The following is a 14470-nucleotide window of genomic DNA, read 5'->3' as shown; positions in this document are numbered from 1 at the left end:
GGACATCCCAAAAAGGGGAGGTGTGTTGTGTCACAATCCTGTCTGACATAATGGCTAGCTCCTGTGACTGTCTCAATAACCATACGTCATACAAAGGATGGCACAAGAAATTTTGGCAGTAGGTGTTCTTGTGCAAGAAGATGTATTCAGTAAAATGACATTGCAAAAGTCACCATCCAGGGCTTCTGAAAAGAGAGGCTGTCACACCATTACTGCACCAACATGACTGTGAAATTGTTGAGAAGACAAGAAAACTGGAGCGATGATATCACAGTTGCTCAATGGGCATGCCAGTATCTCACATTAGAGACCAGAAACATTACCATTTCAAAAATTGGTGCAGATCACACTTCCATACATTCGTCCAAATTAAGATAGGCATTATCAGTTATTGCCAGCTGCTAGCTACGAGGAGAGGTCCACAATGGTCTAAGAGTTGAGATCAGTCTACAAGCTGCCACAACTAGACTATATCTTCACTGACTGTAGGCTTGCTGCCTGTGCTATAAATCTGGATGCTGCTGACTTGGCACCTTCTAAATGGCTGGCCACCTGCTGGCCAGCTTCTGACAATTGGTGGTCGACTGTGTTGGTGGCTCAAGCCTGGACCATCTAGCTGCACAGTCATCTCAGTTTGAGTGAGCAAACACGGTCACTGTTTGCCATCACCTGTGCAGATACAAGTCACCGCTGTAAGCTGCCACTGTACATGCTGGTAGCTGAAGTTTTATTCCTTCTTCCCACCTGGCCCTGTGCACTGTGCAGTGTGAATGAGCCCACAGATGCTGCCCAGTCCAGGCTGAGAGCGCTACAGCTGCCGTCCTGATGTGTCTCGTTTCTGTGTCCACTGTCTTTGCTTGAGTGAGACACCACACACTGTCTGTAACAATAGGCCACTGCTGAAATTTTTGCAGGTTGAAACCAGAATGCACCTTGGAGAGCCATGGCAGCCTCCCAGAACAATCATCCTTGTTGTACTTTGTTATGGAGCGAAGAGATCGCTTGAAAACACTGTTTTCATGATAGAACATCAGACTACCACCTGACATCTGTTACCACACCACTGCAACCATGCCTGGGGTGATGAACTACAGGCTATCCTGACTGTTCACAGCCCAGCTCCAGCATTCACTGTAGATACCACTCACCCCTGTCCTCTACAATTCCTTTCCCGTACTCCATGTTATCCGATTATTTTCCCTTATCTTCCTTTCCTGAGTGTGGTAAATGTTGGCTCTTTATCTGTCTTTGCTATGATTATGCATTCTCTATACTGAGCATAGTAGCACACCTGTATTCCCTTATTTGATCTTGTTTTGAGAACTCTCTAATTACTAGACCTGAATTCCTGTTCTTTTTGCCACTGCACTTCACTAATTCCCATTACAGTGTACCTAACTTCAACCGTGTAGTTCAGTTTCTCTTTTTAAATTCTCTAACCCACTTGTCAAGACATGTACACATTTAGGAGTAACAGTGTGTAGAGATATGATGTGGAAGGATCACATAGGCTCAGTTGTAGGTAAAGCAAATGGTTGGCTACAGTTCACTGGTAGTATACTGGAAACATATGAGATGTGGTTTATCCATGTAACATTGTCAGGGGCTTTATTTTACAGGTCTGTCTTGATCACTAAAACTTTTACACTTCAGTATTACTGGTTTTGGCTACTGCCATCTTCAGATCATAAAATATTCTGATATAGTGTCAATGTCAAATTCAACATGTAGGTACATAGTAAGTGAACTTACTATTTACCTATATGTTTAGTTTGACATTCATACTACATCAGAATATTTTATGATCTGAAGATGGCAGCAACCAAAACCAGTAATAGTGAAGTGTAGAAGTTTGTGTGATAAAGATGGATCTGTAAAATAAAGTGCCGATAATATGATCTCGGACTCATTTTCAGACTTTATGTCTTCAGTTGATAAAATTGTTAGGGGCCACACAGTTTCTAGGACCCAGTAGCAGTGCTACCCAGTTTTAGCAGTAAAATTAAGAGGTTTGGATCCAAGAAAGAGGGTCATGACCTTTGGACCTGCTCCTGTTAACTTTCCTCGTGTTGAAGTTGTGCTGCTGACACAATTTAGTGACTATTTCTTGAAAAATAAGTTCCTAACAGAGACACAACACGGATTCCAAAAAGATCATAGTACTATCACAGCAATTACAGAATTTCTTCACAAAACATATGGTGCCCTTGATCAAGGAATGCAAACAGCTGGCATATTTCTAGACCTTACTAAAGCCTTTGACTCGGTAAACCATGAGTTACTTTTAAGTAAACTTGAGTCATACAATGTAAATGCTGCATCCATGCAATTGCTGGCTACATATTTATTTAACCGCATGCAGTGTACAAAGCTGACATACAAAATCAATAATCAGATCATTAATTTCCAGTCCAAATATGAGACAGTCACACAAGGTGTACCCCAGGGCTCAATTTTGGGCCCTTTCCTTTTCCTAGTGTACATAAATGATATAGAGCAACCTTTCAACTCCCAATTGGTAACCTAAGTAGACGATACCTCACTGTTATTTCTTGGTAAACAAAATGATGAGTTAACGTTGGTAGCAACTGAGGGACTACAGCAAATAACTACTTATTTCCAAGATCAAGGTTTGAAAGTTAATATCAATAAATCTCAGTTATTGCCATTTAAACTTACAAACTCACACCAAACCTCTATCAGTAACATAGGTGGAATTGAAGTAGTGGACTCAGAAGGCTGCAGATTTCTAGGTATTCACCTAGATGAAAATCTAAGATGGGTAAACCATATCAAATTTTTATGCAATAAAATCAGCAGTTCATTACATCTTATCAGCCAGTTATCAAAAGAAGTTCCACATCAGAGATTAAAAACAATTTATTATGGAACCATTTTTGCACAGATTGATTACGGGATAGAGATATGGGGTTGTGCTGCTGACATACATATGAACAGAATATTAACCCTACAGAAAAGAGCAATCAGAATTATCCATGGATTAGGGTATAGAGATTCATGCAGGAAAATCTTTGTTCATCATAAATACCTCACAGTCTACTCACTGTATCTTTACAAATTAATTATATTTTTTGTGACACATCAAAACAAAGAACAAAGTGCTCTGATATGCATGCCTATAATACAAGAAATAAAGACTGCTATTACAGACAAAGAACAAAATTAAAAACAACAGACCATAGTCCATGCATTAGTGGTCAAATATGGTACAACAGATTACCGAGCTCTATAAGGTGCCACAAAGGGAACTTATTCAAAGTGAAACTGAAACATTTCTTGATCGACAAGTGTTTATACTCTTTAAGTGAATGTTAATATTAAACTAAAATAAATTATTGTACTAAACTTGTAAAAAAATGCTATGACGTTTGCAAAAGACACCAGTTGGTGTCTCCATGCAAAAAAAAAAAAAAAACAATAAATAAAAATAAATAAATAAATGCCAACAGAATTCTTGCTCTTCGTTGTGGAGGGAGAAGCTTTGACAATCCTAACAACTCATAGTGGTGAAATATTAGAAAAATCATTATATAAACATCAGCCAAAGTTAAGAGACAAAAGCCAACAGGCAATAAACCAGTTTAATCACCATTCACCACTTACGGCAGAATAGGTTTGAACATTAAATATACAATTAAGAATAATTTTTACAGTGAAGTTTTTACAATTTGGATCCATATCTTTTACTCTTGTTGAATGGGTGTTAGAATAACCAATTTTACACCTTAACTTTGAAAATATTATAGAGCAATGTCCAAGCAGGTAGTGGAAGTTCATTAAAAAGTATTAAGTTTGTTGTTTTGTGTGAGTCTGTAGTCTTTGTGAGTCTGTGTCTCAGTATATCAAGATTCAGTTTGCCTCTGGAACTGTAAGGCTGTATCATCTCTCTGGCAATGGACTCATTTATGTTGCTTTTGACATGAAGCAATGTTGTGTATATGCATAAATTAACAAGTTAATATTTGGAGCATGATAAAGAGAGGATGACAGTGTTTCTTAGGTGTAGCTCTGCTTATTATTCTGGTGACCTTTTTTTTTTTAATTTTCAGAATTTCACTAACATAGCTGGAATGTTCCAATAGCACTCTGCCGTAGGATATGTGTGATTGAAATAGGCCAAAATATGCAACCCTCAGAGACTCACCAGTGACTACATCCATCAGTTTCCACATGAGATAGCTTACTCTTGCAATTCTCTTGCAGACATAGCTAATACATTGTTCCCAGCTTAATTTCCAGTCAATGTGAAAGCCTAACAGCTTTACTGATTTACTTTCCACAGACTCATAATTAGTTGTTGTGTTTCATCAGAACTGTACAGGACTTCATTGGAAGAAAACCAATTCATTGCTAGTTCTAATTTTTCCTGTGTTGCCATATCCAGTTTTGTCATGTCATGGTGGGTACTGAGCAGTGTTGTGTCATCTGCATAACACATTATGGAATCTGCTTCTACATGCTGCATAGTTAGGCAGAGAGTTAAGTGCAGTGATGAACAGTGGCACTCCAATTCAAACTTCCTTGAAAGAAGAGCATCTGTTTTTGACTGATACAGACTGCTTTCTGTTGCTTAGATATAAATCGATTACATCTAAAGACGGGCTGTGTATGCCGTAATATGTCAATTTTGCAAGTATGGTGTTAAACAGTATACAGCCAAAGGCTTTGCAGAGATCACAAAGTATAATGATACTAGATCTTCATGTTCAAATGCAATTAACACCTGGTTAACAACTTCAGTGACTGTAGCAGTGGTATTTTTGTCACGTTGGAATCCAAACTGTCTGTTGGAGAGAAGATAATGCCTCCCAAATAGCTATTTAGCTAGTTGTACATTAGATCCCAAAAACTTTGGAGAAAATTGGGAAAATAGAAATTGGTCAGTAGTTTTGGGGCGATGCTTATCTGTCTTTTTAAAGATTTCTATCAGTTTAGCAAGTTCGAGTGCATCAGGGAAAACTCTAGATTCTAAACAAATATTGAAGATGATATAGAGAGGTTGACAAATGAGATGTATTATTTTTTTAGTCACATAGTTGGAGAACCAATAACAGTCCATTCTTCTGGGGTTTGAGGATCTTCACACAGCTTTTATAATAGTCTTGAGGGTGAGAACATTCTATTGGAAGTCATATCCCTTAGGTGACTCAGCACCAAGAAGATCTAAAGCACAAGTGTCGTTTTGTTTAATTTTGTCTTTCAGCTTCTTCACAGAGATTATAAAGTAATTGTTTACTTCTTCAGAGTCCAGTGCTACTACATCTTGTGCATAGTTTTGAGACTTTTCTTCATTAATTATCTCCCATTCTGCTTTACATTCATTGGGAGCATGTCCATATGCAAGTTTTTTGGCCGGGGTCAGTTTGTCTTTGTAGTTCTTTTTACATCATAGAAAAAGCTCTATATCAGGTGTCATCCAGCTCAGGCTCTTGTACAGTCTGAGCATATATGAGCCAGCTCATCTGTATACCATTTGAGCTGTTTCTTTTTCTGTTTATGCTTAGGGTTAATTTTGGTTAATGGTTAACAATAGTACCATATTTCAGTGAGTTTTTTGATGAAAATAATCAGACGCTTCTTCCCCAGTGCTCTTCCCAGGTTGTGTGTTGTACATAAGTCCCTGATAACATCAGCTGATCTGTCAACAAATAGATTAATATATTCGTCTTTCTGGCCTCTTTATCTATGTAGCATTAGACTTGATGCTGGCTGATGAGTCTGACTTAGACAACTGATCACAGCAGAATGTTAAAATTAAGGGATCATAGTCTACTAGTGCTCCACTAACAAGTCTGGCATCATACATATCTCTAGAAAAATTAACCATAATGTATGCAAGCAGGCATTATTCTGTATGGGCCTGTAGTTTGTATAATGTAAATTTAGAGGTCTTAGTATGTTAAAAAAATGTCCTTGTAACATGATCATCCTAGTTGATCATTTCAGTGTTGAAATCACCACAGGTAATGACTTTTGTCTTAGTTTTCAAAATTTTCCTCATAAGCAGTTCAAATCTTTCATCAGCAGAAGTTTGAAAGAGTGGATGGTGCAAACATGCATTCAGTTCTCTATTGAGAAGTCAGTCAGCATTCATTGCCACCATTCAAGGAGCATTTACCATACATCTTTTTTGGGAATGGGTGACACCAATCAGAGAATTAAAGATTGGTGAGGCTACTAGATTTCATTTCCCTTTTTGTAGCCATTAATGTAGAGCTATGAATAAAAAGTAGTGCGTGCAATACTAAATACTCTTTGTGGCGAATGTGGTGAGTTTGATGTAGCCATCTGATTATTGCCAAGAGCTCAGACACTACTGATTGCTGAGCTTGCTTCATTGAATACTTTTTGTTGCAGTTATACTTCAGCAGCTCTAAATTACTAATTATAGTTCCAACTTATTGATTACAGAGTTTATTTCACTGATGCTATTTGCTGTGCTATAGATGATTAAAATCATTTCAAAGATTCATTTTAAAAAAATCTTGATTCTTGAGTATAAACCATGTCAGTATGCTGTCAAACATGATATTCACATTTGTGGCTGTACCTCATCTCTTCAGTCTCCATGATATAGGTTTTCCTTTTGCTAAATCAATGGAAATATTAAGCATTTCAGAATGCAATGTACTAAAGAGAAATGATACCTACAAGCTCAAAATTTTTGATTGTTGTAGTTTCTCAAAGCCCAAAAAAATGTGGCAAACAGCTGCGGCTAAATTAATTACTAGCCATAATTATATTCTCCAGAAACTAATTTTATTCATTTGAGAAATAAGTATTGAAATCTGAAATCCTTCAATTGCCATCACATTCACTGAAATGTACTCATCTTGCTTCATCTCCTTGATTAAGTAGTAATATAATAATTATAAGATACAACATCTAATAAAACCATATTTGTTTTCTGTAGGAAAGGAAAGTGCATCTCACTCCAGAGCAGGTGAGTGAACTGTATTTTCAACATTATGGGAATCTGTACTTCCCACTACTAGTAGCACACATGTCCAGTGGCCCAGTCATTGCTCTTTGCTTAACAAAAACAAATGCTATAGAAGACTGGAAGCTTCTTATGGGTCCAAAGTGTGTTAAAGTTGCCAGAGTGGAGTACCCTAAAACACTTCGAGCAAAATTTGGAGATCCAGATGATGAAATAAGAAATGCACTTAATGGAAGTGACTCTGAAGAAATGGCTGAGAAAGAGCTACACTTCTTTTTTCCTGAATGTAAGTCCATGTGATACAAGTTTATTTAATGTCAAATGTTTCTAGTTATCGGTATAAATTCTCATTACTAAGCAGAAAGTCATGTACAGAGCTACACAGAGAATTAGTTTATTAAAGTGAAATAATCTTAAATCCTAACATTGACATGTTTTTCTACTTTTTCTGAGAGAACTTCCGTGATGATAAAGGACCTTATGCAAACTATAGCCACAAAATGTCAAAGAGTACATTTGCTTTGTAATTAATTTTCTATTTGTGGAAAACACCCACTGATCGAGCCATCAATGGGAAAAACTTGCATGAATAACAGCTTTCCTATTTATTTGTTGTATGACACTTGAAGACAGGTGGGAAACATCCCATGAAAGCCTACTTTCAAAGTTTCAATAACCAGAACTAAGTAAGAAATCTAGGAACATACTACCATTTTCAATGTATTGCTCTCATAAGGAGTGCAAACACAAGAGTAGACCAACTAAAGCATTCACAGAAGCATTTAAATACTCATTCTTTCCACACCGTGTACACAACAGGAACTGGAAGAAGCTCTGAGTGGTACAGTGGGAAGTACCCTCTGCCACACACTTCACAGTGGTTTGCAGAGTATAGATGCAGATGTAGGACTTTCATTGATAATAAATGAATGAGCAATATATGTGTTCTGTTTGCAAGTGAAAGCAACCAAGTTCTGACAAACTGATAAATTGATAAATTATGGGTCTGAGCCATGTTATTTTACATCCAGGCACATTTCAGATAATGTGCCAGTGTTGAGTAATGTGAGTTTAATTTTTAATTGCTCAAATGCTAATCTTCAGTGATATGTTGAACATTATGACTTTACTGTGTACTTTATTTTTGGCAAAGAAAGTGTATTCTCCACTTCTTGTTAAATTTAACATGTTAGTAAAGAGAATTTTTCAGCCATAGGTGCTAGTGTAATAAGTGGGGCATCATTTTTATCACTTATAAGGGCAAACAGATATGTTTGCTGGAAGCAATATACTCAGACTATAAGTTCCAAGACAGAGACCACAAATCTTTATCCAATATGATCATGACTGCTTGATGGGCAATAGCAGTACACTTGTCTAACAAGTCAGAATCTTACACTTAGTATGACATTTTTAAACCTAGTAAAATATTCTGTACATAAATTATGGATCTCTTCTGATGGCATCTGCAACAGATACTCTGGATTAAGTCTGAGCTTATTTCAACAATTAAGTTGTCAAATGTTACCATTACCGGTTCCAACTTGCTACAAAGTCATCGTCAGATTATTTGAATATGTTACATAGGAACTCATTTCATTACACAGTAACCCATATTGTTTACCTAATAACAATATAGTTATGAAACTAATGCAATATACACTCCTGGAAATTGAAATAAGAACACCGTGAATTCATTGTCCCAGGAAGGGGAAACTTTATTGACACATTCCTGGGGTCAGATACATCACATGATCACACTGACAGAACCACAGGCACATAGACACAGGCAACAGAAGATGCACAATGTCGGCACTAGTACAGTGTATATCCACCTTTCGCAGCAATGCAGGCTGCTATTCTCCCATGGAGACGATCGTAGAGATGCTGGATGTAGTCCTGTGGAACGGCTTGCCATGCCATTTCCACCAGGCGCCTCAGTTGGACCAGCGTTCGTACTGGACGTGCAGACCGCGTGAGACGACGCTTCATCCAGTCCCAAACATGCTCAATGGGGGACAGATCCGGAGATCTTGCTGGCCAGGGTAGTTGACTTACACTTTCTAGAGCACGTTGGGTGGCACGGGATACATGCGGACATGCATTGTCCTGTTGGAACAGCAAGTTCCCTTGCCAGTCTAGGAATGGTAGAACGATGGGTTCGATGACGGTTTGGATGTACCGTGCACTATTCAGTGTCCCCTCGACGATCACCAGTGGTGTACGGCCAGTGTAGGAGATCGCTCCCCACACCATGATGCCGGGTGTTGGCCCTGTGTGCCTCGGTCGTATGCAGTCCTGATTGTGGCGCTCACCTGGACGGCGCCAAACACGCATACGACCATCATTGGCACCAAGGCAGAAGCGACTCTCATCGCTGAAGACGACACGTCTCCATTCGTCCCTCCATTCACGCCTGTCGAGACACCACTGGAGGCGGGCTGCACGATGTTGGGGCGTGAGCGGAAGACGGCCTAACGGTGTGCGGGACCATAGCCCAGCTTCATGGAGACGGTTGCGAATGGTCCTCGCCGATACCCCAGGAGCAACAGTGTCCCTAATTTGCTGGGAAGTGGCGGTGCGGTCCCCTACGGCACTGCGTAGGACCCTACGGTCTTGGCGTGCATCCGTGCGTCGCTGCGGTCCGGTCCCAGGTCGACGGGCACGTGCACCTTCCGCCGACCACTGGCGACAACATCGATGTACTGTGGAGACCTCACGCCCCACGTGTTGAGCAATTCGGCGGTACGTCCACCCGGCCTCCCGCATGCCCACTATACGCCCTCGTTCAAAGTCCGTCAACTGCACATACGGTTCACGTCCACGCTGTCGCGGCATGCTACCAGTGTTAAAGACTGCGATGGAGCTCCGTATGCCACGGCAAACTGGCTGACACTGACGGCAGCGGTGCACAAATGCTGCGCAGCTAGCGCCATTCGACAGCCAACACCGCGGTTCCTGGTGTGTCCGCTGTGCCGTGCGTGTGATCATTGCTTGTACAGCCCTCTCGCAGTGTCCGGAGCAAGTATGGTGGGTCTGACACACCGGTGTCAATGTGTTCTTTTTTCCATTTCCAGGAGTGTAGTTTTGAAACTAAAGACACCTATTCCACAAAGAATTAGAGCACAACAAATGGCTGTAGCCAATAAATGTTATGTGAGACCATGATCAATCTTAAAATTACTTTGAACTTTAGAGTGTTTAACTTAGCATATTCTGATTGAATGGTAATAGATGAGTTGAGATTATACACATTTCTTTTACCTTAGACCTGCAGTGAAGAGATCTTTGTGGATGTCCATTACATCAGAAAACCAAAGCATAAATTATCTATCCTTACGCATAAAAGGAAATGTACTGACTTATTGACTCATCATCACCCAGCCCAAACTGCAAAGGATGGAAACTTGAAATTTGGAGAGGGTGTTGATCTTATACTGAAGCACAGTTTAATCCCCTAAGGGTTGAAATAGGAGATGACAGGTTTTTTGAAGTAAGGTAATTTTGAATCTAGCAATGGGGAAATTGGTATTTGGTTTCTTGATCAGAAACTAAAAAAAAAAAAAAAAAAAAATGCATTTCAGCATTTTTGGAAATTTAGCCCCCCAAGGGAGTGAAACAGCAGAGCAAAAGTTTTATGAAAATATTTCATTATGAAAGCAGAATCACTTTTTGGTCAGAAGTAGACCTACATTCAGAAACGACCATGCTTCTGTGGCCTTAATTAGTACGAAAGTTTCAGAAGGTTTTGCAATTTGTGAACTAAATCAAGGAAAGATATTTAACAGTCACCACAACAAACTGGCTTTGTCAGAATTGCATATAAAAAGAAATGGATCTTTAACACATTTCATTTTTCACTGTGCTCAATATATGTTTATAAATTTATTTTGTTGTAATTATTATGCAAACTAATAATTACTGATGACAAAATAGATATGATACCATTTTTAAGTATGATTCTGTGACCAAAATGGTACTGAAACAGAGGATGACAGACCAAGGCCGAAATACTAATTGTTTTTTTCCAAAGCTGTTTCACAGAGGAAGACTGCACTGTAGATCCTTCTCTAGATTGTCGCACAGATGACAGAATGGTAGATATTGAAATAGATGACAGAGGGTTAGAAAAACAATTAAAATCGCTCAAAAGAGGAAAGGCCGCTGGACCTGATGGGATACCAGTTCAATTTTACACAGAGTACGCGAAGGAACTTGCCCCCCTTCTTGCAGCGGTGTACCGAAGGTCTCCAGAAGAGTGTAGCATTCCAAAAGATTGCAAAAGGTCACAGGTCATCCCCTTTTTCAAGAAGGAAAGTCGAACAGATGTGCAGAATTATAGACCTATATCTCTAATGTCAATCAGTTGTAGAATTTTGGAACACATCTTATGTTCGAGTATAATGACTTTTCTGGAGACTAGAAATCTACTCTGCAGGAATCAGCATGGGTTTGGAAAAAGACCATTGTGTGAAACCCAGCTCACACTATTCATCCATGAGACTCAGAGGACCATAGACATGGGTTCCCAGGTAGATGCCATGTTTCTTGACTTGCGCAAGGCGTTTGATACAGTTCCCCACAGTCGTTCAATGAACAAAGTAAGAGTATATGGACTATCGGACCAATTGTGTGATTGGATTGAAGAGTTCCTAGATAACAGAATGTAGCATGTTATTCTCAATGGAGAGAAGTCTTCCGAAGCAAGAGTGATGTCAGGTGTGCTGCAGGTGAATGTCATAGGACCTTTGCTATTCACAATATATACAGGGTGTTACAAAAAAGTACGGCCAAACTTTCAGGAAACATTCCTCACACACAAATAAAGAAAAGATGTTATGTGGACATGTGTCCGGAAACGCTTAATTTCCATGTTAGAGCTCATTTTAGTTTCGTCAGTATGTACTGTACTTCCTCGATTCTCCGCCAGTTGGCCCAATTGAAGGAGGGTAATGTTGACTTTGGTGCTTGTGTTGACATGCGACTCATTGCTCTACAGTACTAGCATCAAGCACATCAGTACGTAGCATCAACAGGTTAGTGTTTATCACGAACGTGGTTTTGCAGTCAGTGCAATGTTTACAAATGCGGAGTTGGCAGATGCCCATTTGATGTATGGATTAGCACGGGGCAATAGCTTGGCACGGTAGGTTTGTATCAAGACAGATTTCCAGAATGAAGGTGTCCCGACAGGAAGACATTCGAAGCAATTGATCGGCGTCTTAGGGAGCACAGAACTTTCCAGGCTATGACTCGCGACTGGGGAAGACCTAGAAAGACGAGGACACCTGCAATGCACGAGGCAATTCTTCGTGCAGTTGACAATAACCCTAATGTCAGCATCAGAGAAGTTGCTGCTGTACAAGGTAACATTGACCACATCACTGTATGCAGAGTGCTACAGGAGAACCAGTTGTTTCCGTACCATGTACAGCATGTGCAGGCACTATCAGCAGCTGATGGGCCTCCACGGGTACACTCCTGCGAATGGTTCATCCAACAATGTGTCAATCCTCATTTCAGTGCAAATGTTCTCTTTAAGGATGAGACTTCATTCTAACGCAATCAAACTGAAAATTTTCACAATCAACGTGTGTGGGCTGACGAGAATCTGCACGCAATTGTGCAATCACGTCATCAACACAGATTTTCTGTGAACGTTTGGGCAGGCATTGTTGGTGATGTCTTGATTGGGCCCCATGTTCTTCCACCTACGCTCAATGGAGCACGTTATCATGATTTCATATGGGATACTCTACCTGTACTGCTAGAACATGTGCTTTTACAAGTACGACACAACATGTGGTTCATGCACGATGGAGCTCCTGCACATTTCAGTCAAAGTGTTCGTACGCTTCTCAACAACAGATTCGGTGACCGATGGATTGGTAGAGGCAGACCAATTCCATGGCCTCCACGCTCTCCTGACCACAACCTTCTTGACTTTCATTTATGGGGGCATTTGAAAGCTCTTGTCTACGCAACCCTGGTACCAAATGTAGAGACTCTTCGTGCTCGTATTGTGAATGGCTGTGATACAATACGCCATTCTCCAGGGCTGCATCAGCGCATCAGGGATTCCATGCGACGGAGGGTGGATGCATGTATCCTCACTAACGGAGGACATTTTAAATATTTTCTGTAACAAAGTGTTTGAAGTCACGCTGGTACGTTCTGTTGCTATGCGTTTCCATTCCATGATTAATGTGATTTGCAGAGAAGTAATAAAATGAGCTCTAACATGGAAAGTAAGCACTTCCAGACACATGTCCACATAACATACTTTCTTTCTTTATGTGTGAGGAATGTTTCCTGAAAGTTTGGCCGTACCTTTTTGTAACACCCTGTATAAATGACCTTGTGGATAACATCGGAAGTTCACTGAGGCTTTTTGTGGATGGTGCTGTAGTATATCAAGAGGTTGTAACAATGGAAAATTGTACTGAAATGCAGGAGGATCTGCAACGAACTGACGCACAGTGCAGGGAATGGCAATTGAATCTCAATGTAGACAAGTTTAATGTGCTGCGAATACATAGAAAGAAAGATCTTTTATCATTTGGCTACAATATAGCAGGTCATCAACTGGAAGCAGTTAATTCCACAAATTATATGGGAGTAGGTATTAGGAGTTATTTAAAATGGAGTGGCCATATAAAATTAATTGTCGGTAATGCAGATAGATGCCAGACTGAGATTTATTGGAAGAATCCTAAGGAAATACAGTCCAAAAACAAAGGACGTAGGTTACAGTACACTTGTTCGCCCACTGCTTGAATATTGCTCTCTGGTGTGGGATCCGTACCAGATAGGGTTGATAGAAGAGATAGAGAAGATCCAACGGAGAACAGTGCTCTTTGTTACAGGATCATTTAGTAATCATGAAAGCCTTACGGAGATGATAGATAAACTCCAGTGAAAGGCTCTGCAAGAGAGACGCTCAGTAGCTTGGTACGGGCTTTTGTTGGAGTTTTGAGAACATATCTTCACCAAGGAGTCAAGCAGTATATTGCTCTCTCCTGCGTATATCTCGCGAAGAGACCATGAGGATAAAATCAGAGAGATTAGAGCCCACACAGAGGCATACCAACAATCTTTCTTTCCATGATCAATATGAGACTGGAGTAGAAGGGAGAACCGATAGAGGTACTCAAGGTACCCTCCGCCACACACCGTTCGGTGTCTTGTGGAGTATGGATGTAGATGTAGATGTAGATTGTATGGATGTATATTCAGTAGGGAACAGGCTCTCTGACAACGAGGCATAACCAGCTATATTAAACAGTTTATCTGATTGCAATGAAGTGATGTTAAAGAAACAGTTAAGAGTAATTAATGAATTTGATGTATTTATAAATGGGTTTCTATCAATGTTTAGCAGCTGCTCTCACAAGAAAACAGTGTGGAACTAATAACTCATTAAAGAATCCTTTGATTACAAGAAATCAAAGTACCATGTGCAACAAAAATGAAATTGTTATTATTTCACATTACAAAAAATATGGTACT

The 14470-nt window shown here is 39.8% G+C and overlaps 1 protein-coding gene across 1 annotated transcript in view; it reads left to right on the top strand.

The window, feature by feature from the left end:
- Positions 1 to 14470, top strand: part of LOC124596190 (nucleoside diphosphate kinase homolog 5-like) — a 52981-nt gene that overhangs the window by 26465 nt on the left and 12046 nt on the right. Inside the window, exon 2 of the mRNA XM_047135235.1 lies at positions 6935 to 7247. Within this exon, the coding sequence (XP_046991191.1) occupies positions 6935 to 7247 (313 nt within the window). The remainder of the gene's footprint in view (positions 1 to 6934; positions 7248 to 14470) is intronic.

This window comes from Schistocerca americana, chromosome 1 (assembly GCF_021461395.2).
Source record: "Schistocerca americana isolate TAMUIC-IGC-003095 chromosome 1, iqSchAmer2.1, whole genome shotgun sequence".
Classification (NCBI taxonomy): Eukaryota; Metazoa; Arthropoda; class Insecta; order Orthoptera; family Acrididae; genus Schistocerca; species Schistocerca americana.
Note: the sequence above shows the minus strand (reverse complement) of the source record. Positions and strands in the feature narration are given on the sequence as shown.